Here is a 27,392-nt window from a genome sequence, read left to right as displayed (position 1 = left end):
TGACGCTGATTAGCGTCAGACAGACTGACACCTAGTACTCTGTAAATTTGATTAAAATTTCCAAAGCTATACTACTCACACCAATCAGTCACATCCATGCAAGTGGACACAAACGTCTTGGCATTGGTAGAGGAAGTATTCAGACCCCTAACTGTGTAAAACCACCCTGTGAAAATACACTTTAACAAGTAAAAGTCCTGCTAGTACTGCAATGTAGGCTACTATAATATATTAGATCATTAAGCATCATCCATTTATATAAGAGCAAGATTTTACTGTTGTAGTTGGTTGAGGAGGAACTAATTTTGAACTGTTTTGCACAGGACTATAACTAATGATTATTCTCATTATGGATTACTATTTTCTCCATTAATTGATTGATTTGTAAAAAAAAATTGAAAATAGTAAGGAATGACATTAAAATCATCCAGAGCCCAAAGTGACACCTTCACAATGCTCGTCTTGACCAACCAGTAGTCCTCAAAACTTCCAAATTATTGAAAATAAATTAAAATAATTAAAGACAGTCAGCAAATCCTCATATGTGGGAAGTTGGAACCATGAATAATTAGTAAAATTGTTGAGGCAATTATATAATAGCCAATTAATTTTCTGTCAGTTGACTATATTATTTGAACTGTTTTGCTCAGGCTCCTCCTGTGTTTTGTATTCAGAAATCCTAATTTGTAAAGTAACTAGTCTCTAAAGCTGTCAGATTACTTTACTTGTAGTGAAGTGCAATATTTCCCTCTGAACTGTGATGGAAAAGACTGAAGTAAAAGAACCTCAAAATTGTACAGTACTTGGGTAAATAAACTTAATGTAATGGTAATGTAATTACATTCCACCACCGTACACAACAGGCTGTAATATAATTAAATAACTCTCAAATATCACTGCAAGAAATTTATTTGTATTTTTTATGAGCACTTCAAGGATTTCTTGCTCAGGATGACTTGGGAAATCTTAATCTTTGTGAACACATTGAGGTGTTAGCAGAATACAGGAAGGTGTTCCTGATATTTTGTCTTCCCCTGCATATGTGTATGGGACCATTTTGGGCATAAAGAGACAATTTCTTGAGTTTTGTTCAGATTTGTTAATACTCCTGTTGGGGAGTTTGGATGAGTCTCTGCAGTACAACTGTATAACTTCAACACACAACTCTCACTGTAAAGGAAATATTGCTCTAGTTTTGACAGGAACTAAGCCGAAATTTCCAGTAACCTCTGTTCCCTCTGTGACAAAACACGCGGTCTGTTTTCAGCGAGGTCAGACATCTGAGAGTGGATTTGCCATAATTGTAGCAATCTGCCTAAATTCTTTCAAACAGGATTATCAGAATAAGCCTTTCGCTCCCCGGGTTTGGATTTGCTGCACCTGTTCAGCTGTTTCCCCTCACCTTTTGTGAGATTGTCTCTCCATCACAGTGCCACGTTCTCAGTTTACACCTGGGAGTTGAATGTACCTTTTTGAATAAAGAGCTTATGGAGTCCTGGCAGTATAGGTATACCTATAGAAATAGTTTGAAATAGAAATCAGTGGTACCTCTCACATTAAGTGGATATCATTGCATTTAATCAGCCTTATGTGACACCAAAAAACATTTTGTTGTCATATTTCATATTTTAACCCCTTCAAAATAGGCAGTCCCTAATTTTACTATTAAATATATTATGTAAGGTAGATGTACAGATTAGACACGTCATAGCAGACTGATGTGGGAACAATAATTTAGAGAAACAGTTAATCAGACTGACCAGTAAAGTTGGTTTCTTTTTCTAAATAAACAAGTGGGAACCGTTTGGAACCAGTGATTTATATGGGAACTGCCACTTGTAGGTAGTAGCCTGTAAAAAGTTACTCTCAAATAACCAGCCAAACCATTTAATCCAGTTCAAATGTTTCACAATCTAAACCGATGTGGATAAGAAAAGTGTAATGGTGTCTTAACACCACCAGATGGAGATGGACACTTCCATTAAATATCGCTGTGACCCAATTCCAGACTACACACTGACAAGTTTACAGAAAGTGGTTAAGTTATTTTAATGGTTTTGTCTTAAATTTACCTTTGTAATAGCATTAAATATTTGTGCATACTTGGACGTTAATCATTCTCTGACTTTGGAACAACACTGCCAATCCAATTCAGAGAAAGAGAAAGCTAAATGTTTTACAAACATAAAGTTAGTACTGAAATGCACAAACCAGAGCAATACCAACAATTTGGGTGATGATCAACCATTTTAGTCATTTAATGTGCAAAAAGTTACATATTGAAAACATGTTATTGTTCCAGACTCTGGATGGACTGGACTGTTCAGACAAAACAGGCAATCTAAAGCTGTCACCTAAGGCTCTGGGTACAGATATTATTTTTTTTCCCACTGTATCATCTAATCTAAGAATTAATTTTAAAAAAATCAACAGGTTAATCTGTAAAGAAAATAAGTGTAAGTTGCAGCTCTAGATTCTTACCTTTTTGTTTTCTGGTGTCTTCCAGGAGCTGTATCACCACCATCTGTAATTAGTTTTAATTTTCTGCACCTGCAAAGCAGCTCCCCCGGTTCCTTTGTGCATTGCATTGTGGGACAATAGTGTCCATTAAAACATTATAAAATCAAACAGATTTAGCATGCATACTGAAATCTTTGAATGCATTTATTTTTGTCACTTCATACTGAAAAAAATATGCTTAGAATTAGTTTGTAGCAGAAATTAGAATAGAGCTAACAGGATCCAATTTGCCTGATTTTCCCACTGTGAAACTGTTACCAGAAATACTTTTTCACTAGAACTGTTTTATTTTCCCTTTTTTGTTTGCCTTTCGGTCTATTATATGTATGTTTTCCAGTCATTGTGCTTTGTTTTAAACATTTCACACACAGTCCTGCTATTGTAATCTACACATCACCTGTCCTTAAAAAAATCAATAAATAGATTTACATCTAGACATGGTTATTCAATAATCTATTTATAACCTCCTTCAGTAACATAAAGACGATAACTATAAGGACAAACGCCTGCACATGATGCATGTACCACTATAAGTATCCCACATATTAGGGTACTGGGACAACACTTTTCACAGAATGCAACAAACTCGGCAACAGAAGAGTTATGTAAGAAACACTTGTATTTCCGTCTGACACTTCAGGGCAAGTTACAGTTACAGACAACCTCTGTAATCAGCTTACAGATCTAAATCTGGTTCAAGTTAGCAGTGTTATTATGTGCCTTTTGTTGACGTCAGATCATTTTCAATCAAAAACAGTAAGACAATACAAGAAACATTTAACATTAAACATCAAACAAAGTGAATACAATAGCTCTTTTAAATCATTTTAGCCTCTTTCCTTCATAACTCTGTTTAGAGGACATGATGTGGCACTGTACATAATTACTCAAATGCTCAAATAACACAAAAGATTGGCACCAAAAACAGTGATATTTTATGGATGTGCAAAGGAGGGATTCTCAGTCTACTTTTATTATTTTTCCCCATTGTTATTCATATTTAAGTCACTAGGTGGCACCCTGAGGCTGCCCAACTCCTCTGTAGCAAACATCCCCTGCACATGCATGTGTAAAAGAATCTAAATAAAAAACAAGCACTAGTAAAATGAGATGAAAAACACCACCAATGACAACTTTCTCATGCAGGTCTTGTTGGCTAGGTTTGGCTCCTTTGGTATAGAGGCCACAGTGATTCATGGTCCTCTTCTTTTTTTTTTCTTGCCACTTTTCACACAAATCCTGTTTCAGCTTCCACAATCCCAAATTCACGTCTTCCTCAGCAGTAGTAGTGTTGCTGGACATGCTAACAAAACAAGTGTTTCTCTGGGCTCCTGACCGAGTTGTATGGTTTCAGCTTTAAGCTTACGGAGGAAGTAGTCCATTGTTTAATGTTGAGGTGCTACAATGGGTCTAGAGCAGGTTAAGTCCCAGATGTGTGACTGTGTCAGTCTTTGACTAGCCTGTAAATATGATGCTGTGCGCCATGCTCACTGGTGGACACTTCAAACACGTAGGCTATGCACAGGAGGGTCTCCAGTGTGTCCCTGTTAGTCACCACCTGTGGACAAACACAGAATGTCCTGTTTAGTTGTGCTGTGGACGATGAAAGCCTGCCTAACCTTGGTTACCAATGTTTTTTGCAAGAGTCTCTTCACATTCTTCTAGTTCTCAGGGAAATATTCATTCCTTTCCAGAGAAGAGGAGCTTTTGACAATAAACAGACAACCATAAAACCTCTAGTTGGACCTTGGAGATAAATTGCTCTCATTTTAAAAATAACTTTGTATGTACAGACAATATAAAAACAATAACCTATACAATCTAATAAATGAACAAAGGTTGTAAAGAAATAAAGTGACAAAGTTTTACATGCTGCTGATAAAGCTGGGGTAGGCAGGTTTGTTTTTTTGGCGTCACTGGGCAAAAGTTCTGTAATAACCATTAAGCATGATATAATTCAAGTAGCCTGAGAGAAAACTGGACTACTGCTCTTCCTCTTTGACTCTGCTTTCAGCCTTTAAAACATCTAGACCCTTGATGGGAGACTGTGGCCAATCACAGGTTGGTAAGATTGTTGAGTTTCGTTCCAAAAAAGAAGAGCTAGGAATGAGACTTAGCAATCGACCGTCTGTGTCTAGAATCGATTACTGCACACTGAAGTGCATGTTCCTGGTACTTTGGGTGGAAACATGAGGTATGTTCACATTATATGCCTTTAAATTCTATTCAAAGGTGAAAACCAATGAATTACATCCAAAATAGTATGTTAATTACATTAAAAATCTAAGAGAAGTAGCAAACTTTTGGGATTATCACTGTATGATCATACTTTCACATATTTGTTCAACATATATGTTCAGTGTATGATGATACCAGTCTTTATGAGACATTTTGTCCTTGTATACATACATTTGTTTTAATACTTAAGTAACACTTAAACACTACATAATATAACAGTAATGAAAAATAAATTATATCTGATCTCTGTTGTCAAAATGTTCCATTATTCTCTGTGCAAGGCTAATCTGTATCAGCAAATACAGCAGGAGAAATGTCGAAATGCAACAAGAACACAACTTCAGCAATTCATTATGCTCAATTGTGTTGCATTGAACACGGCTCTTGTTACATGAGCGATATTGATCCATTGTGTTCAGCCTTGCAATGTGGAATCTGTGAGTGCATGCATCTGTTGTCTATATGTGTGTGTGCATGTCTGTGTGTGTGTGTGTGTGTATGTGTGCATCTGTTAATGAGCTGTTCATGGTTAATATGAGCTAAATCAGCCCATTGAGAAACCTAATGACATGCTGCCATGTAGTCGTCAGTGTGGGCTCAATATGGTCATTGTCCCCTGGCAAGTAGGAATGCAGCCGCCAATGGAAGGGACACCAATGTCTTTGAACCCTGGTGCTGAGGACCACTTTGTTACTATGGTGATACACTCATTTCCCTCTCTGTGACTCTGAGGAGCACACCGGCTCATTCAGAAAACTTACACTGGAATGGGAATAATGTTTTAACTCTATAAGAAACCATAAAATGCTTCAATGTTCAAAATGCCGTGAAAAATTGCGACCAGCTGTTAACGGTTTCTTGCAGTTATTCACGGGGAATAGCACTGCAGATTCACATTGATTTAGAGACCAAACTGTTTTCCTGTTGCACACGCTTTATGACACTGGGATGCCTGCAAAAAACACTTTGAAAGAAAGAATCTGCACATATACTGAACGTCCATATGGCCCTGTGTGCTTTATCGCCTTTGAATGGTATGAATGGAACTACAGGAATGATGAAGGATGATGAGTTTGAGTATTTTCTGAGCAGGGTTGTCCAACTAAAGCTACAGTAATAACAATGAAAGGGAAGAATTGTTTAATCTTCTAAAATAGTTCTCAAAGCACTAGTTTGGGACATGTGTTTATTAGCTTTTTTTATCAAGAACATGAAGACCAAAAGCAGAGAAAACAGCTAACTTGGCTCTACCTGAAGGTAAAAACCAAGAAAACAATCACATCCTTGTGAGTTGACCCCACCACTAACCTCACAGTCAAACCAGATAAATGTCCTAAATTAGCTTATTAGTTGAATTCCATATTTATAGCAGTTTGTGGGTTGAACACTAACACGTTAACTATTCAGCTTCAGAGGTGCTAGCGGATTTTTTTCAAACCTTTGGACAGCATTATTTTTTCCCCAGGACTGCTCCACCTAGTCCCACCGTACTGTGCCTCGCCAGAAAGCCTTCCTAACACATCGTTTATGTTGCAAGGACTATTTAACCCCCCCCCCAAAAAAAACAAGAAACAAAGAAAAAGTCCTGTGTTTGACCCATTCATCCGCCATAACTTCCCCTCTAAACTTCACCCAATTGCACTCACGCTCGCAGCACAGTTGGGCGGGACTTGTGCTCATAGATCGCATCACGCAACCAGTACTAGCCATTCACAACATAGTAGGGTGGGGTTTGGCAGAACAGTCTTAGAGAAAGAAAATAACATCTTCAGACAGGGCAAGGCTAGCTGTTTCACTTCAATTCCAGTCTTTATGCTATGCTAAGCTAAGAGGCAGCTGGCTGTAGGTTTATATTTAGCTTATGTGTGAGCACAGTTTCACTCTTCTCATCTAATTCTCAAAGAAAGAGAATAGGTATATTTTCAAAAAAATAATTGTACAATTCCATTCATATTCAACAGAATACCTGAGTACTTTATATAAAACCAGAGGAGTAACACACATGCAAACCAGCAGTCTCTCTACACACATGTACTGTACATCCCTGATTGCCACACGTACCTGTAGGATGGTGAAGTTCTCCAGTACGCTGTTCATCATGTACTTCTCCGGCAGGTGTTTAAGCTTGTGGATGAAGTTGATCATGTATTCACATAACGGGGAACGGTGGATTCGAAACACGTAGCGCCCATTCTCAAAACGTGCATACTCCGTCTAGGGAAAAAAAAAAAAAGATACAACGCACAATAAAAGCATGCAGTCCAACATATGAGAACATATAATATGTGTAAAGAGACACATTAAAGGATGAAATGTGAAATCTGCAGTAAAAAAAAAACAAAACAGGGATACATATTCCACTAAAACTCAATTAGATACATTGGATATGAACATCTATGTTATAAGCTGCAATATGTGTAATATAATACACCTAATGCAGCATATGGCATGCCAGATATGACAATAAACATATTTCTCGTGACAACCGTAATCAAATGATGAAGCCATTAAATATCATCATGTGGCCTACTGAGGCAGATGGCTCTACCTAGGGATGTGTGTGTATGTGTTTATATTGTACAATCCATCAGCAGTGGAAGGGGGCAGGGCCATTATTGTGTCTAGTTAACGGGAAGCATAACTGTTAGTCATGCTGGGGAGATTTGTGAACCACGTCAGCTTCCTCACCACAGATCAGCGGTAACTGACTGGAATCCATCTGCACTAGTCACAGTTGTTCACTCCTCTGGGTGATAATAGTGGTTTTTGATGTGGTCATGACCTCTGAGTGTTGAAATATCACCAATTTATCCAGCAGTCGGTGATGCAAACGTCTCGAACTGTTGCCACATATTCTGCATAGTCTACCATTCATAATAGTAAATCAAAACAATGGATTTTTCTCAAAATGTGTAGCGCACAAAAAGAGAATTAAGAAATCATGAATAACATTGAGCAAACTGACATGAACACTACTGACTGCATTTATAGGTAAATGACTGACCACTGCTCCACCTATAATAATACTAGTTTAATAAAATAATTAAATATACTCTGTTCATTTCTGTATTTATAAAGCCTTAAACACACTGTGTTCTTAACTTATTTCCATTTATTTACATTCTCTCTTGTCTCCCTCCTCCCACTGACTTGACGCCATGAAGCTAGACAGCTACTATCACAGTGCACATGCAACTAATGTTACACAAAATCATGTCACAAATGTTCAAAGGTGACAGGAAGACACCCTAACTTGGCATGACAAAAAATATTTTTCACAAAAAAAGATTAATTTCCCCTCCCAAATTTTCTATAAATATTGTGATATTATCAGTCACTACTTTTTTTTAAGCCACAATAATCATGTAGCCCTGCTTTGTGTAAAATCGCTTTATAAAACTATTATGGTAACATATTGTTATCTAAATAAAAACATAGGTTCTATATTTTTTTTACCCCCACAAACATTGCAAAAGAGGATGTGGTAGATTTTTTGTAGCACTGAGTAGTACCTGCGGAGCTTCCTGTCTGCTGTGAGGCGATTTAGGCATTGTGGCCAGTGTAAGAACTGCAGATCATTTGAAGCCAAAAATACATTCATTACAAAAGAAACAGCTATAAATTGATGACACATTTTTCTCAGTGTCACACTAATTTAGCACTTTTCATATGGATTTTCAGTCCGTGTTGATAGTAAATGTAGTCAGAGGGTGTGCTAGTTGTATGTTTTTGTCACCTAACACTATGTTTTGGACGACAAAATAATAACCAATAGGTAGATGACATAGGTCTGTATTTTCATTGGAAGCTTCTCTCATCTGGATTGTGATAACTGGACAATAGTTGATGAAATAATTGTGCTAGTTTCTGCTACTTAAGTACCAAAATGCTGCTGCACATTGGCTGCAAACACATGTAGTACTACTTTAGAAATCATCAAGGTTTGCTTTCTCTTTAGTGTGAGAAAAAATAAAAAATAAAACCTCCCAGGAAAATTGGTGATGTCATTATAAATGCAGGGTAATTGTCTGACTATTGGCATACTATATACTATATATAAAACATGATGATTTTTTATGACCACTAGTTTCCTTGTCTTACCTCCACTTTCTCCACGACCTGCTTGCCAAAGGAGCACACTTTGGTGGATGAGGTGATAATCATGTTCTCAGAGCTCTCATACTGACTGGAAACACCATAGAAGCTGCTGTCATCCTGCAGGTTTACACTAAGGTCCGCCTGGAGGGAAGAAACAGATAACATGTCAGGATCAACTAACATTAATAGACACCTGTCAGTCTGACCCAAAAGGAGCAATGATATCATGAACGAGGATTTCCTGTCCTTTGACTTGAGATATGTCTGCTACACTACAAACTAACCTGCTCCATGGTGAGCATCTAAAACCTGAAGGACGTACAGTACCAGCTCCATAATCTATAACAAAATATCAAGTTCTGCTTTTCTGCTTTCATATGTGGATCTCAAACATGTGTGTCAGTCTGACAAAGACATCACCAGGAGTGTTACGGCTCTACAAAGCTTCGCAGTGATTCTCTGCAAAGCCAAGAGGCATCCAATGGCCAGATCCTTGTTAACCCAATATAACGCTGTCAAATCCAGCCTCAAGATTCCCAAGATGCTGTGTATCTCTTTGTGCGCGTGTGTGTCTTTTTGTAAAACAACCCAGAGGATTTGTCTGATCTATGGTGCTTTCGGGTGGTGTGTTGTTCATGAGAAGAATCCATTTGAAAATTGTCTGATAGCTCACGTTCACAAGATGTAAGCTGACAACTTCAAAAAGGCAGAAGCCCATGGTTGTAGCCCAAGTTACTATTTACATTTTACACTCATTTTTGGTCATTTGTGATACTAAAAACCAAGCAGTCTCAAAACACTGATTCACACACTTTGGGAGTGTCCTAAGTTATCTAATTATTGGTGATTAATATTTGATATGCTTTCCAAAACTACTGGTAACATCTTAGAACCATAAGTCTCCCTCACTCAATTCAGTTTGGTGACACAAAATCATATCTTAAATAATACACTAAGGCCACCCTGGTGGCCAGATGACAAATTTTGTTTAGATTTAAAGATTGTAACCTTCCAACATTTGCATTGCATTTTGTATTGATATGCTGCATTTTATTAAGCTGGAGAAGATAAGGTATACTGTTAGGAAAGGCTGCCATATCAGTGTAAACTTGTCAGCTGACCCCCCTGAGTCATGTTCATGTTTTAGGCTCCAACTTTATGGCTGAGTAGTCTTTCGTACACATGCATGTAACTGAAGAAACATAGGAAAGATCCTTGAGATGTCCTTGGGTTTACATTTTCCTGCAACCCTATGTTTTTCTATACATGTTGGTGCCCTAGATAACAGAATGTACCATTTAGACCCTAGTAAACCTATTTATCATTTATTAATCTTAATAATGCTCACTATTCTTTTAAAACTGTGTATTTCACAGAATTTTTATACTTGTTTTAGTGTTTTAGTGGCATCCGATGGTGAGCTTGCAGATTGGAAACACCTTGTGTCACTCTCCCTTTCCAAGTGGGTATGAAAAACTCCAGTGGCCATGAAATTTATTAAAAATGTGAAAAGCTGTCTCTAGAGGAGGTGTTTGGTTTGTTTGTTCTGAGCTACTGTAGAGACATGGTGGTGCAACATGGCAGTGTCCATGGAAGACAAACCACACCCTCTGTAGACAGAATAATCTCATTCTAAGGTAACAACAACACACAATTCTTATCTTCAGGCGATTACACACTAGTAAAAACATGAATATTATATTCCATGTCTGCCATTTTCTGCCAATAAATTCCTATAAATCCGACACACTAGACCTTTAGAGGCAACGCAAACTCAAGTTTTTTCACCATCATGTGGATGCAGAATCACAAATCTCTGCTCCTCCCACTAGTTGAAGTTTGAACTGAGGCGAGTATAATGTGATTTTGGATCAGACTGAGGTGCCGTCTCCTCTGTCAGACAGCTGGGCTGTTTTACCTTTTCCCCTGTCGGGCTCTTGTCTCCTAATGGGCCATTGAGACAGCGCTCAGGCTCCTTTCATCTCTTCATCACCCCGTTCATCTTCATCCCTGGCTCATGTAATTCCTCTATTTGTCTTCATCCCTGGGGCCTAGTGACCCTCCCCGAACCGCCATTCCCTGCTTCCCTAACAGCCTGCGAGGGAATTCATCCAATTACAATCATCAGCGTGCAATTGGCTGATTAGATCACGGTGGGCAGGCTGGCTGTGTAACAATTTAGCAGAGCCAGCTCAAATCGGATTCCCTCGGCACTTCAAAGGCGTGAGACAATCCGTTAGGACAGGGCCACGGGCGCTGAGGGGCGAGGAGGACGGCGGGGAGAGGGGCAGGGCAGCCAGCGGCCGACAGGGGGGTTTGCTGGAAATTCAATCTAGAATGCCATAGCTTTGGTGGTGGGCCAACCGCCTGTCACCGTCACCATGCCAACCTGCGCCTCAGCACACCCCCGAGTCATGACCTACTACGTGGCTGTGTCACTGCGGCATCATCAAATCAGCTCCTCTCGTCTTTTATGATGGTGTAAATAGAGTTATCGTATTTTCAGATGTGTCAAGGATTTCATTTTGCTTATTTTCATGGCCACGAGCATCTTTGCTGTTTTTTTTCCCCCCAGTATGGGTGTTGAAATGCCCAGCTGTTTTGTAGCATTTCTGTGTTTTGTCATGGATGCCTTGAGAATTGGAGGACCCCTTGGGATACAATAAGATGAACAGACTGAGAGGGGACAGTGTTATGAGCTTGTTTTCCTCTAGCAGGGAGCTGCACATGTCATAACTGCTGTCTCCACCGGGCTCTGACATGAATCAAGAGAATGACTTGTTGGTTACATGCCACCCACCATTTCCCCTGCCATCTCATATCTCTTGTTCACACCGTCTGTGTCCCTATTTCTATCTCTTGCTCTTTATTGCTGTCTTGCTCTGTTTTTCTTTATGATGTACGGCTGGACCCCCCTCCTTCCCCTCTCCTCTGAATCAAATGCCATGTCTTGACCAGCTGCTCTTTCCAAGGACTGGAGAGGACTACTTCCAAAATGGTGTCACTCACCAATGTCTTTTATCTATCCTCAATAAATAATGTGGCAGTCGAACATGTGAGAAGGGTAATGCCATATATACAAAGCCATCTGGTGGCTGGCATGAGGCTGCAAGGCGGCACTTTGAACTTGACATTCACAGTCTTTGGCACGCCAGACCACCCTAGTTAAAGCTATATTAAATATCTGCTTTACAAGTCACCAGTGGCCTCAGTGCAACACATTTTTGACAAAGTGGATCAGAGGAAGGTAGCAATCGTGTTTCGCAATGTTTCACACGGGGGAAGACGATGGTTTGACATTCCCGAGGTGGCATTGTGTGCTTCCTCTATCACCATCCGATCTCCAGACTCGGACCACGCTAGCTGAAGGATCCTTGGGCTGGATCTAAGTTTGGGTCACCTGGTGTGCTCTGTGGTACATGAATGACTCAATATGACTGAAACGGCCCTGCCCATCCCAGTATTGGCGAGGACAGTTATAGTAGATGAAGGGCTTAATGTGCATGCCTAGCCTCAGACAACCTCTCAAGGCTGTCATGACTGCACATGTCCTTTACACTTCAAAACATGAGTTTATTTTGGCACAGCAAGGTTCAGACTGGTGCAGTCTAACCTCCAACCATAGCGGAATCTTTAAATCAATTTATGAGTGAGATGCTGTTGCTGGCCCCATATTTTATAAATAGAAGAAAAACAGGGCAATAGGGTTAAGGTTTTGGTATCCACTAGATCTACTGTAGATGAGCAAGCTGGTTTGTATGCCTCTATAGTTCAACTATACTATAATTACTAGAATGGAGGAGTTCTCAAGTACAAATACGACTTTTTAAAACAAAAACAAGGCTGTGAACACTGCACATTTTTTAAACAGGTTACAAAATCAGCCTTAACACTTATATTCTTCTTCCATGGGCTTATTAAAGTCTATGCACACGTTATTTTATTTTTGGTACTACTATTTTTCTCCTAACTGATATATGGTCATCAATCCAGTGTGCTTGTATGACAAATCCCTGGACAATCAAACAGTGCGGCTACTAGAATGACTTGTATTTTTTATTAATGATGTTTTGAAGGTTGGTTCATAATCTTGTTATTGTTTATATGTCTTGTCAGTGATAAGTGAGAGACACCCTAGATGTGTCACTGTTTATTGTCCACAACACTGGTTGTAAAATAAATTAGCTGTGGCTAATTCTGCTAACTATAAAGTATGTATGAGGTGCTCCTAGTGATGCACAGATGGGCTCGGAGTTAATCCTAATGTGCATGTATGCATCAATTATCTACCGGCCACACGAATGCATTTTTCCTTCAATTTAGAGACCCGAGCCTCTAACAGTCCCTGTAGGCTATATTACCTTTTAAATCATATTGAGCAGATCAAACTTTGCAGGTGATGTCTTTGTGTCTAAGAGGCAGCTTTCAGTAATTTTAAACATTTCCATACGTGAAGTGATGTCACTGCTGCAAATATTAATAATATTTGAGCAGCAAAACTAAAAGCTGTGGTCATTAACTTGACAGAAGTTACGCTGCTGTCCTCATGCGTAAATGCACACAGAGCATCTCTCTCTTTCTTGGGAGACAGACCCTATTTCCTGCCTGCAACCCATCTGCTGTTAATCAGAATGTAAATTTTTATGACCCGACATGCCTGATCCATGGATTAACCGCACTCCCCGTGGTTGCTATACCAGATATTATGATAGAAGTCTCTAAGCTCTCAGTCGTAGTGAAATACAATTATATACCAGAATGTAGCTCAGCGGTTCTCTAACTGTAGTAAGTCGGTGCATGAACTACACAATTTGTGAACTTTCTGACATATGTTAGGACAACAGCACTTTCCAAACTCAGTACATTGATTTTAACAAGCTGATATTCTAAAGTCAATTAACTCTCAGTCCTTCTCATAATACTTAACCCTGACTACTGCTGCAAAACTAACATTCCCACATAATAAAGAGCAAAACTTTTGAATGAAATGCCTGCACAGATTAGCAAATATCACTTTAGTATAGAGTGAATGTACGTGCAGAGAGAGGTGCCTTGAGGTAAAGAGGGTGGATTTGTGAGCCCGTACGTGTTGTGCATGATACAAATACCAAAGGTCTTGTCCTGAGGTAAAGTAAGGTGGCCAGATCAGCTCAGATGAACAAAATGGATATGTCCAATTACACCCTGTCTACAGTATCTGTGGCTCTCCCACCCAGTCTCCTTTTTATGCCCTTTTCAGTTTGTCAATGTGCATATTTTTACTGTTTTCGACAATATTACACATCCCCCTCCTTCTGTCTTCATCCTGCATCTTAAGTTGACTTTGTCATCTTGCTCATCTCTCTCAGTGTGTAATGGTGAGCTGATGAGTTGGGGGTGTTGTGTTTGTCTGTGTGTGCGTGTATGTTTTGGGGGGCTTATCTATAAATAAGTATATGGTGGTGGGGGGGACATGAGGGTTGGACTCAGTCTAATAGCACAGAGACAGGTGCCTGGGCTCACATTTCCCCTAGTGAAAGATCAGGCCTGCCACTCTCCCCAAGGCTGCTGTCACACACAATCACACACATGCACACACACCTCACAGACGCATACAAATACACACACGCCTAATGCACGCTGTGCAGCAACGCTTTCTTTGCCCGCATATTAACCACCAACCAGGTCATGAGAGCAATGACTTTCCATTCATTCTAGCTTTAAATCGCACTTAAGTTCCTTTAACTCCGATGCTTAAGTTATCTCAACACAGTTAACACCGCTAGGCCATTAACAGCCGACAGGTGCTACAAAACATTAACAACAGCATTCACTGTACTCTAACTTCACCTTCATCACTCCAGGAGGATTACAGACTCTGATGATGTCTGAAAAATATCGACTGAGTACTGAGTGAACACAGTATCGACTGAGCTTCACACACATAAAAGGGGTTTTAATTGAAGTTACCGATTTACTGGATAAAAAGCAAAGCGGACAGAATGGGACTGTAGTTCAGGCATTTTACCCAAAAGTGTGAGTCAGCCTCACACAAACTGCAACAATATGTTGTAAATTAGAGAAAAAAAATCTTGAAAACTGGCATTTTGTGACTGACAAATGTTTAATACTCATAAAAGGTTCAAATGTGTTTCTTATCCATACCCTGGTGACACTTTGCTCCTTCACAAAATAACAATTTAAATCAACATCACTATATTTGTTTAGGCTACTTGTATACAAGGCAGCATAAACTGGCATTATTATATTACTTGTGACTGCAATATTGACTCCTCCTTTTGAGGAATACCTGGAACATTAAATGAAAAAACTTTTCATTACAAAGATACTGCAAGATAACAAACCCAGTAGGTCATTTTGACCCATTTATGCATCTAAAGGTTAAGAATTTACTGCATCCAACTCCATATCTCTTGTAAAACACAGTTTCTGTTTGATAGAGGACAGCACTGGACCCTTCATCAGACAAGAAGATAGAAAATTGTGGCATCACAGATTTCATTGTGTTCAATACTTTCTCCAACTTTTTTATTCTTTAGGACTTTTGATATGTTATAAATTACATATTTATGAGACTAGAATAGTTGAAAGAGTTTCTGTTGCAATTTGTGTGGGGTCGTGCCGTATAATGCCTGTACTATTTGACTGATCTGAGCTGAACTGAACTGGATTTCTCCATAAAGATTTAAAACAAAAATGTTTTTTACCCAGAACTTGACGAGAAAGAAAGCGTTGTGTGGCCCTTTGTCAAACAGCTCCTTCAGGCCTCCTTTCTTCTCTGGGAACTTGTCGTAGATCTGCCTGATGTCCACTGACTCCAGATAGGCGTCGCTGTAGCTCGGGTTGGACTGGCCGATGTGCACAAACAGGTGCTTGTTGAACTGGAGAGACAAACGTGCATATCAGGAGGTGAACTGAGCCAAAAATGACAAGTGTGCTAAATTGCCATTAACGCCAAGTGCACACTCAGGACATCTGTTACATTGGGCCTGCTGTTCCATTGAATCATATTTATTGTAATATCTCATCACCTGTCTCAAGGGTCCCACCCTTTTCTTCTTAATCACACCATTTGTGATCATGAGATATGCTGGTGTGTGTATTCTGTATCTGTTAATACAGATTATCATGTGATTATTATCATTTGTGTTGCTGTCAAACCCTTAACTAGGTATGTAAAACTAACAAAAAAGACTCCCTAAAAACTTGTTATGTCACGTAGATGGTCGTGGTTTTGCAGGATGCAGCAGTGCACATTTCTGCGAGCTCCATGACTGTCTGTGTTCTAAGAACACGCATACAATATGAGATTAGTTTATTTAATGCATGCCAAGTATGACTGCAAACACAATATACTACTCATGATTTCCATTTATCAATAGTCTGGTAAAAGTAATTTGAAAATCTGCAGGAAGATTAACAAGATTAACAAAATTATTTGTGACAGGTGTAAAAAACAAAAGATACTCTAGGTCACACTTTTTGGTTTTGTCCTAATTTGTCAATTTTTGGTAAAATATATTTACTTGGTATTGTAAAATTTATGATTTACAGATTGAAACTGATGCACTGATTGTCTTGTTCTGATGCTTCTCTTGCGCTGCCCTACGCAGCACAGATCTTTATATTCAGTATGTTAATAACAAAGAAGGTTATTCTTAAGGAATGGAAGGTTGCTAGGGCTCCTTATTTCTCCAGATAGCTTAGAGAAGTGCTTTCAGGTATATGGACATACTTGAGAAGCTTTGAAATAGCACACATGGCCATCAGGAAAATTTTGAGAGCATCTGGGACCCAACTATTAGAGTTGTTAAATTGTCTGACTGTTAATCATTACTGCGTAATATCCAGGTGTGTGATTCCTTGTCATGCTTTTTTTTTTTGCTGTTTATTCTGAACATTTGTTTTTCACTTTTATTTAATTTATTTCAAACAAAAAAAAAACTATCCAGCAACAAGGGTTTACAACAGCCTATGTAAAAGACTAACTGAGAACAAACCGAAATATAGAAATAGAGTTAATCAGCATTAAATCTACCAAAACAGTAATTTAGTAATACAGAAAATTGTTTTGCTGGAGTTTTTGGTCTGATAAAGAGTTCCTGGTGTGCAAGAACTTTGTAGTAATGAAGATAAATAAAATAAGCTTATGTGTGGCGAGTAAAACCCGTTTGGTTATTATGTTTTCTCCGGTCTTGTCTACTCACAGTCTCTGGGTCCTGAGGTTGCTCCAGGAAGGCGGAGAACTCCAGCATTCGCAGCTTGGAGCTGGCAATACTTCTACCCTGCCAGGGGGGGGCACCGGGAGACATCGACAGCCCCGCTGTGCTTTCATAACCTGCAAACCAGAGGGCAGTGAGTGCGTAAATGTGTGGTTTGAGTGCAACAGAGTAAAAACATAAAAAGAAAATGCAGTGATATTGCAGCTATTTCTCTGAGCTTTGTGCGAGCTCTTCATCATGAGCCGGGTCGTCTCATCACTTTGTCGGCATGACAGCCTTCTGTCAACACTGCGAGGGGGAAAGAGCACCCACCTGTTATAGGGGCCGGGCCGGACGCTTGCATGGCGTAACTCTGCTGGGAGAAGGGCTTAATGCTGGAGAGACGAGACAGACAAGAGAGGGAGAGGCATGTTATGCACCGTCTCGGCCTCATGACCCCCTCTCACATACTAATTGGACCGCCTGACCTCTAAAGACACAGGAGGCAGAGCGGTATGCTGAATGTCAGACAGCTGAAGACTTTTCTGTATAATTGCTCTGATATGTATGAATTTGTTCCGAGATTCAGTCCCTGACTGAAAGTTATCTGATGGTTATTAAGTTGATCACATGAGAAATTACTGATGGATACTGTGGCACTGCAGAGGAGGAAGAAAGGCTACTCACTCTTCATGGCCTCCTGGCTGTCCTGGAAGGGCCCCGTGCCAAAACTGGGAGAAACAAAAGAGTGCAAACTCGATTACACTTGACACTAATTCTCACATATCAGTTGTGGTGTGTTTATGTTGAGTTTATTCAGCCTTTCAAAATAAAAGCACGTTTTAAATGTGTCATATCAAAAAGATGGAAACTCGATCTTTCTAAAAGCATCTATCTAGTTTTGACTCACACATGGAATAAATAAACTACTGCAAACAAAGTTTTTCTTCAGCCAAAGACTCCTTACAAAATAGAAAATACCAGACACTCAGCTTAGTTGTGTGAAAGAACAACACCAGAGAAGTGTACTGTATTAGAAAGATATTAGAGATGTATTAAAAATATTTTGTAGATTCTGATTATTTTAAATTATACGCCATAAAAATAAAATATATATATAACATGTAACTACAGTAACAGAAAAAGTGAAGTAGGCCTTATAAAAACATAAAAAGAACTGAATTGAATATGACAGAACGGGAGTTATAGATTGCTAGATTAGAATGTAATGGAAAGATGTAAACTATGAATTATTTAGATTTAGAAATTAAATACTAAATAAATAAATCTTTATCATTATAATTTAAATCAATGACTCTGAAAACTTTTCACAGACTGCCTGTCAGAGTGCCACAGACCCCTGAGGATCCTTACTTGATAACCACTGCTGTAAACACCACCGTAAAGAGGACTTAAAACAGTCAGTAAAACAGTCTCATATTAAATTTATACCATCAAAAATACAACTAAACAACAACCAGGGAAATGATGGTCATGTATCAATATAAAGCAATAGTTCAGCTTCTTGTCTGAGGCTGAATTTTAGTGAAATTAATGTGAGCATGACAATTCTTGTTTGAATATGATTTATGTAGTGGAAATAAATATTCTGCTTTGTATTTTTCCCTCTGATTATCATCGCCCCCCTAAGGGAGATCTGCCTCCCAGTTTGGGAACCACTTCTATAAAGGGTGGTGAAAAATACTGCCAATTGGCAACAATTAGCAAACCACAGACTTTGAGATGAAGCCACAGGTATTTTTGTTAATAAAAAATGGCAACGGGTCAGTCTTTAATCTGAATAAAATTGTGTAGGGGACACAGGTCAGGAACTCACCCCACCAGACGTGGGGTAAGCTGGCCGCGACAGGCCCTGGAGAGCCATCTTATTCTGGAAAGCCGTGGGTGAGATGATCTGGGCTGAGGACATGGTGGCCATACTCTGCAGGGCCTTGTCTTTGGCAGCCTGGTCCTGTGGAGAGGGACAGAGAGCGCGAGTGAGACAAACAGACAGTAATGCAAAGGGAGAGCACTCGTCAGACTCCATTTAAGTCGGCGCCCTACTTCACCGGTAACACAAGCAGAGCCCTAAAAGGGGAAGTGAAAAACGGAGGCCAGTTGCATCATCGATGAATCCCTGCCAGGCAGGCAGAGAGCTGAAGAGAAGGTGATATTACAGTCAAGGGCCTTTGGGTCAAGAGTTAAGTTTATTGCTTTGGCAGGGGTAAGACAGTGATGACAACTAGCTTCTGTTGGAGGTCACACTCGAAGACAATGCAGGCAACAAGGTGATATGTTAATATGCAAATAATTGTATCAGAATTGCTAAATGCTAATGCAATCAGAAAGAGTTTAAAATAGCCAGATAGCTTAAAATCTGTATTTCCTGTGCTGCCGTGTAAGGTGATCCACCTCTTGTTTTTGAATCCACTCCTTCAGCAGTTTCCAAACCACAGAGGACTACAAGCACTTGCCGCCCAGCCCTAATGGGCAAGGCCACACGGCGCATTCTTCTTCCCAGAACTGGCTAACACAAGGGCATAGCTGAAATATGGGGGGTACATGTGGTAGGGATCTCAGTTACACCAAAGACGCATTTAAAAAGGCCTGTGACAGGGGCCAACCCTGTGACCAGTGCCCAGCCCTGCCAGCTGAACCCTCGTGGCCGCCGTCCAAGATGAGGGAGAGTCCTGTTGCCTGCTGCGGCTAAGAGTATGCGGGTGTGCGTGGATGAGAAATGTAAACTGAGAAAGTACTGGGGCGACAGGGATGTGTAAGCTCTCAGCGTGGCACACAGGAAAACCTTTATTGAGGTACTCATTTAATGTAATACCTGGAAGGAATAACGCAGGGATTAATTTATTTCTGACAATTGTGTTTGGTTCATCTTTTTTAGAATTGTGCACACACAGCCTCAGGCTTCCAGAATTATGTTCACATTTCATCGAAATGTGTCAGCATCCCATTTAAAACCAGCATCGATTAGAGTGTGCAATTAAAACAGCCAATCGTTTGTGCCTTGGTGTTAATGAAATGTAACTACATGGCAGTGGAGGGGTCACGGATGTTGGAATACCTTGAACAAAACATGAAACTTCATTATAAGAGGGAATAATACAGGGTAATAATGTTTCCTGCTTCTTTCCATCTGCTGATGTGCAACTTCATTAAAATCATGATAATAATCTCAGCTGCATGCAGCCACCATACTCTGATTATGATCTAAAAACATGCATGAGTCAATCTTGAATAAAATAAAATAAAATAAAAGCAACATACTAATCACATCCTTAACTCAGCTATGACTTTTTATCATATTTTATCCAAATCAAAATCTGTGGAGGTGGATTCAGACACATGGAGATTTTCAATTATTGATTTGATTAAATCAAAGTCTTTTTTTCTATGAAGTGCACTAAACAAAAGAAACACTTGTTATATATTCTAATACATTTAGTGAATATGAAAAAAAAAGCAGTTGACTCACGTAGCGTACCTTCAGCTTCACCTGGATTTCCCTGGCCTTCCGTCGGGCGAGAACCTGGATGTGACTTGAAACCTGAGAGACAGAGAGTAGACAACACAGCTATGTGTTATGCCGTGCGTTTGACATATTTTCAGTTAAAATGTATCAGCTTAGTGGGCAAAACTGTTGCCTCATGGCAAGAATGTCCTGGGCTCACTCCTGATTTGACCAGATGGGGACTTTAACCCTTTAACCCCATGTGAAGCGTGAATAGGTTTAAGGTATCAATTTATCATTGATGGGGCTTCACCACAGACAGAAGTACGGTACGAGTCACTCAGCAACTTTTTTTCCATTCTTCAAACATTTCTGCATCACAAATACAGATTTTAATAAATGGCACTTTACGTGTACAGTAGATTTAGCATATTTTCATCGCTTTAACTTGCCATCAGAAAGCCTTCTCTGACAGCTAACCACTGTTATATAAGACAAATATCACTCTCTCTCTGTTTTTCTAATATGGATGTGGTGCCCTAAGCTCCTAGAATAAACCAGGGTGAAAAACCACCCGAAATAAACTTATTAAGCAAAAAAAAAAACTATACTGTTTGGCTTCTTTTGGGTTAGATCAGCTCCATCTCACATGTATATTACAATCTGTATGAAATATTCATTATAAATACAGAAAAAAAGTGGCATTTGTTGCTCCCTAACACTGCATCTTTGTTGGTAAAAAATTTTCTTTAACTTTAAGAAGCTGTACTGCAACACAACCGTAAATCAGTTCACTGCTGTTGGACCAGCAGGTGTCCCTCTATCCCTCCAACCTGTTACACCATCCATCTCTGATCCCTCACGCCGCCCCCCTTCTCATCTCCACTCATCTCCCTTCATTCCCACATCGGGTCTGCCAGATGACTTAGCAGGAACCCTTTCTCTGCACATCCATCACTGCCCATACATCAGTCCTTCCATATCAGATACCGGAGTGAGGATAGAGTTCCAAATCCCTCGACCGTCCCGCCTCGGTCTCCCATCCAGATCACCATATTCCCCAGCTTCTTTCCCCGTCTAACAAGCACCAGATCCATGAGGTGGTGAAGAAACAACACCGACACATGATCCTACAGCATCTGTGCATTGGGCCCTGGCCCTAAATCTATCGTCATGTCCAGTCCACCACGTAGGAGAGAGTGAGAAGTTAGGAGGGGGGGTACCCAGGGTGTTGGGGCATCACTCAGCAGGAGAGGACTTTCTGGAGGACTCCAAAAATAGGGGCTGCTTCAAATGGTATTTGCAGAGCACTTACCTGCTTCCTGGTCCGCGTCTTCCCCGTGCGGAGTTTGATGTACCGTGCAATCAACTCGTTTCGTCCTGTAAGTGACCAGAAAACAGACAAAAATAAATACAAGGTCCACTAACTGGACATTTTCCAGAACTTTCAGCAACATTTCAAATACCTTCAAGCTCAACATCGTCTTAAATAAATCTGACATTACATGTTGCATTGCATTTTCCCCTTCAAATGTGGAGAGACTTGAAAGAGGTGAGCAAGAGCAGCAATATGTTAAATAATGACAGATAAAGGAGGAAAAATGACACAACATGAAATTCTGTATAGCTCCCCCTTATCTTATTGCACATATTAATGTGATAACAGGCAAAAGACCACTTGGCACTTAGTTTTAAGTTAAAGCAGAAAAAGCATGTGTTGGAAAAATAAAAATATTTTTTATTTTAATTTTATGTTATGTACAGTACGTTATATATCTGTATCCTGCTCATTGGTCTAATTACTCTCATTTTGAGAGCTCAACAAAAACACTCACACTTTTGCCTTCCCTAAATCATCAAAAATAAAAATTATAAGACACAAATTTGAGAAACATGAGAAAGTCTTCAGAGGTTACATACACAAGGAAACTCAACACCCACCAGGGTTCCTACACCTTTTCCAGAGTCAAGCATTTTCAAGGTGTGTTTTGCTAATTAAAAAAAAAACATTCATAGAGCTATCTTGGGACTTAAATATGATAAGCCTGAAACATTATTTGTGGAAAGGACGCCACTGCTATAAAAAAAAAAATATATATATATATATGTATATATATATATATATATATATATATATGTTTTGTGGTACCATTGTACAGAAGGGTGACAAATTTAAGGAAAACACAACAAAGTTTCACTGCAATTTCAATAAAATCCATTCATAATTTTTTCAGATTTTTTGTCACTGAAACAGCAACATCGCAGTAGGCAGACGTCTTATACCATATATATATGGTATATATCACTTATTGTTCCATTTGAGGACACATGTCAACAAAGACTATAAGATCACACATAAGATCATCACTTAAGTGTAGCCACGTGTACAGAGTGGCAAGTGAGGGTTGAGCTTCATTTTGTGCGAAATACAAAAGCAATGGACGTGTTTTATGGCGTTATTGAAAAAGCAAACTATTCAGTGAGACAGAGCTTTGTTAAGAAAGTAATGGCATTAGAATTTCAAGCTGTTTTAAGGGTGCCTTCAAGGATTTCCAGCACCCAGAAGAACCCTGACCCACATTTAACCATAATCAGTTTTATGGTGATTTACTTATAAAATATGGTATAACAGCAAAATCTGCGTTCTGCCCATGCTGTACTTAAAGTGAAAGTGAGAAGCTGATGAGAAACATGTTCTAGGTACTTGGAGGAATTAAAGTGTTTGCTGAAGCTAAATATGAAGTTACCATTAGTGAGCCTCCTTTGCATGCCTGGCCAATTGAGAAAGAATGAGACGGAGGAATGAGGAAATGTATATGCAGGGTATATTTCTGTGCACATATTTGTCCAAATACTTGTCTGCTACAGTCACTGTATAATGAGCTAAATTAACTGCTTAAAATATGTTTGTATTCATGTCTGTGTGTGTACACATATTTGGGAGAGCTTGCATGCATGCACGTATAGATGAGTGTGCAAAGCTAGAGTCCGGGCTGTCAAGTGTGTCAACGCTAAAAACTGCAAGCGCAAGTATATCACTAAGTACTGTATATACGTGTGTGTGCCTGAGAGCTTGCATCAGTCTCAGTCTGACCCCCTGAGTGTACACTGAGCTCGAATCTCCACAGTGTGTGTGTATCCGTGCGCTGCCATTGCTGACAGACAGGTCACATTGGCAAAGCAGGTGGAGGCTGCAGCCATGCGATCCTCGGACCGGACTCAGGACAGACACGGCACAGGCCAGTGACCAAAGGGGGCTAGTCTGGTGAGGCAGCCAGGCAGCTGGTGTGTGTGTCAATGTTTATGGAATATGCCTTAACGCCTGCTGTAAATCTTGGGCTTGTTCCCCCCCATCGAGAGTCTCTAGTTACACCGGAGGGCAATGGTCATGTGGTTTGTTTCACCCTGTTCTCCAAAACTAAACGTCTGGTTTAATGGCCAAGACTGTAAAAACACATAAATAGACATGGATGAAGAATTATACATGGAAGTTTTTGAGGGTACTTCGGGCTGAAAACAGCAACCCTGCCAACAGCAGTTACAGTATGCAATACACAACTAAAAGGTACAAAAGATTGTTAATTGCCTTTTGGCCTTTGCATGTTTGTGTGTGTTTTTAGGGGAAGAACATAAAACTCAACTCAAGGAATAGGATGTTGTGAGTTTTCTTTGTCAAACAATATGTCTTGAGCGGCTCTGTGCTGCTGCCATGCAAATCCCTGCAAGGTAACTTGGACTGCATAAAAGCCAGTAGCTATTATACAAGGCATGATATGCACCATTCTCCTAAAAAACAATGTATAGACTCACATTAATATAATCCCCTTGAATCATCTCTATGAGCCACTAGAAGTGTGTGGTGGCCTCTGCATCTGCAGAGAACCTGTCCTCTGCCTGGATTTTCTTATTTCTTCATTCTTTTCATGTGCTTGGAACACTTTACCAACTCAAGACGTCAATAACCCATTCGTTTCAAGCTCTGCAATCTAACTCTCATGCACTGTAAACATTTGCCTACATTTCCTCAGTTACCATCATCTCATCTAAATGTTAACAAGTTCCTCCTGTCACCCTAAATGACAGCAAGTCTAATCTAAAACCATTACTGGCTAGTGTTCAATATATATATATATAATGCAGCTGAATGATGTAGCTTCTGACCGATACTGACCCCGTCATACATACTCTCTTGTAAATACCAGTCACACTCTGAAATCTACAGCAAAACCCAATGTATTTTTCTACTTTATTAATAAAAATCTAAAATGACATATGCCTGGCTACGATAACCATGTATACGAGATTGCAGTGTACATGGAGTAACGGAGTTATGCATGACTTTTCTATCAGATGCAAAAAATGCCTCCAATGTCATCTCTCACCCTACACTCTCTAAACATCGTGTAGATATAAATGGCTCATTCTAAGGAAACAAAAACACAAGGATTCTTATTTTTAGATAGTTATACACTGATGAAAACATACTTATGAAAGTTATTTTCCATTTCTAACACATTCTGCTAATAAATCCCCAGCCATATACACTGGACCTTTAAAGCCACGCTGTGGTCTGTTCTGGGCATTTTTCCCATTTTTCTGGACAGATGAATCTCAAAAAGCATTAATGGATTAAGCAAAAATGAAGAGCACATTTACAAACAGGTGCTAATAAAAGGGAGGACAGACAAACATACACAGACAAGATCAGTCACAGAGTGAATCACACAAGTCTTGCACTCAAAGGAGATCTCTCACGCCCCCACGCAGGCCCCCCCACACACATCCAACAACACACACATACAGTCATACAAGAGTTTGCTTGACTTTGCACCACCTCTTAAACACGGTCATTTTTCCCTTGGCACCACATCTCCATGTGAATTAACACACAGATCAGTCACGACACACAACCTGGTACAAACCCGTCAGATTTTCCCTTACATAGTGACGCTTGGGTCAGACCTCACAACGCTCCACAAACCAGCCAATCAAGTGACCCCACATGGTGAAAAGACGAAACCTGAAGCCTGGCTGAACCATCATCAGAAATTTCATCAGCCAATAAAAGTGATCAGATTTTGCGCGGAATGCAAAACAGTTTCTTCCCGGCGCTCATGTGAGCCGACCACAGTCTGCTCAGACATGACTTTCCACTTAATGCTTTTTGAAAGCATTTGTGTTTTGTTGCTAAGTCCTTACAGACGGTTTCCCTGCTGGGTATACAAACTAACAACCTATCAGCCAGACGTCTGCCTGTATAAACTTTACAGTACAACTTGTTCAGGGCTATAAAGAAAACGAGAGAAGACGTTCCCACAGAAAATGCATGTGATTGCTGTGAGCACTGAGGCTGTTCCGCGTGATTTTTGGATGACTTAAACAATCTTTTAAAAATAAAAAGCTTCAATCCAAAATACAACTGTTGGTTTGGGCCACTGTTTCCCTTGCTGAGCTCTAGAAACACAGCAGTACTGTGCACAAAATCAGACAGGAGAAGAAACATAAGCAGTCAGATGATAAGACAAGGCTGAAAACAGTTGGAGCTGAACAATTTTATTCTGAGGTGAAACTGAAAGAAAAAAAAAACCCCTTATTGTAGATCAAAAAATGTTCACAATGCTCACAACTACGGCAAGTACAGCAGGTTAAGTTGAGCGTAAATGGAGTTTTTACAACAGACAGTTTGGGTAAAACTCTTACAGTTTGCTTTTGCTTCTCCATATTAGTTACTGTTTGAACAATCTGATTGTCTGGCTACATGTGTCTCTCGGCCTGACAGACTTTTTAGTAACGATGCTGCATTTCCAGATCTCAGCAAACACTCTGAGTGCAGTGTTATACTTAATGATGGGAACAGCATGGTCACGTTGTAATAAACTGGAATTCTAAATTAAGATATACACTGTGTATATAATTAATATAGTGGCAAATAACTTTAACAGACATTGTCCTTCCATACCTGATAGAACTGTTCTGAACACGACTACACAGACTCTGGCTCCAAATGACATCAACAGTACGAGGTGGCAGGGTTCATATACTGCAGGATATCTTGGCCTCATTTTTGAACAGTGGGAAGAAGTGGAGACGCTGCATCCATCTTTTATTCGTGTCACTGGTTTTGGAGCAGGGAGAGCAGAGAGCACAGCTTATTGTCGAATGAACAATTGAATTTGTTTTGTTTTTGCCTGCCTATCTGTTTGACTGTCTGTTTTAGAGAGAGCAGCTGACTTGTAGAGTTGAGAGTCAAGAGGCTGCACCTGTTTGATGTGTTTTTACTGTCTCATTGAATATATACGTTCTGGACTCCAAAGAAAGCAAAACCGATACTGAGTGGATTATCCCGTTAAATACAGCAAATTGAAAATGACCTGAAACTTCAATTGAAGGGTAGAATCAACTGGATTTGTCCCAGCTGTTCGCAAAGGCACCAGAAAGATACCAGGATGCTAAACACCAATACTGAGCTCAGCAACATAATGAGAAAGTAAGGAGATACGGGCATAGGAAGAGGTTTCTGCAAATACAAACACCACCGCACACTTCTAGTGGGTCATAAGTGATGCTTGAAAAGGCTTGAGTCTTTTTTATATTCAGGAAAATGTTACATATTATGCCTTTAACATCCGATATGTAAAAATCAGGTTTTGTCAAGAGCCAAGTCGCCTTAGCAACATGTAAGAGTGATATAATCTGTTAATGAATCAGTGTTGAAAAGAGGAAAAAGTGGTCGACGTGTTTTCTTGGAAAGTTCCAGGCCCCTGAAATACACAAGCACACACACACGCACGCACACACACCTATGCGCGCGCGCACACACACACACACAAACGTACACACACATTTTACCCAGCCTTTGTGTGAGGCTTTTG

General features: G+C 39.8%; 1 protein-coding gene across 3 annotated transcripts in view; it reads right to left on the bottom strand.

Moving 5' to 3' along the window:
• Window positions 1–3,121: 3,121 nt before the first annotated feature.
• The window catches only part of tead4 (TEA domain transcription factor 4), a 48,086-nt gene continuing 23,815 nt past the window's right edge, over window positions 3,122–27,392 (bottom strand). For 2 of the 3 annotated variants that reach the window (XM_084733495.1, XM_084733497.1), the window contains 10 exons: window positions 21,836–21,900; window positions 20,545–20,616; window positions 18,895–19,029; window positions 17,745–17,788; window positions 17,391–17,452; window positions 17,064–17,194; window positions 15,564–15,737; window positions 8,860–8,997; window positions 6,820–6,972; window positions 3,122–4,078 (listed from right to left, as the gene is read on the bottom strand). In XM_084733495.1, the coding sequence (XP_084589621.1) occupies window positions 3,965–4,078; window positions 6,820–6,972; window positions 8,860–8,997; window positions 15,564–15,737; window positions 17,064–17,194; window positions 17,391–17,452; window positions 17,745–17,788; window positions 18,895–19,029; window positions 20,545–20,616; window positions 21,836–21,900 (1,088 nt within the window). In that variant the 3' untranslated portion in view covers window positions 3,122–3,964. The remainder of the gene's footprint in view (window positions 4,079–6,819; window positions 6,973–8,859; window positions 8,998–15,563; window positions 15,738–17,063; window positions 17,195–17,390; window positions 17,453–17,744; window positions 17,789–18,894; window positions 19,030–20,544; window positions 20,617–21,835; window positions 21,901–27,392) is intronic. The other variant, XM_084733496.1, reaches the window with a different exon arrangement.

The sequence above is a fragment of the Lutjanus erythropterus genome, chromosome 13, assembly GCF_056507025.1.
Source record: "Lutjanus erythropterus isolate fLutEry1 chromosome 13, fLutEry1.hap2, whole genome shotgun sequence".
Lineage (NCBI taxonomy): Eukaryota > Metazoa > Chordata > Actinopteri > Lutjaniformes > Lutjanidae > Lutjanus > Lutjanus erythropterus.
The sequence above is the reverse complement of the archived record's forward strand: the minus strand, read 5'-3'. Positions and strand labels throughout refer to the sequence as shown.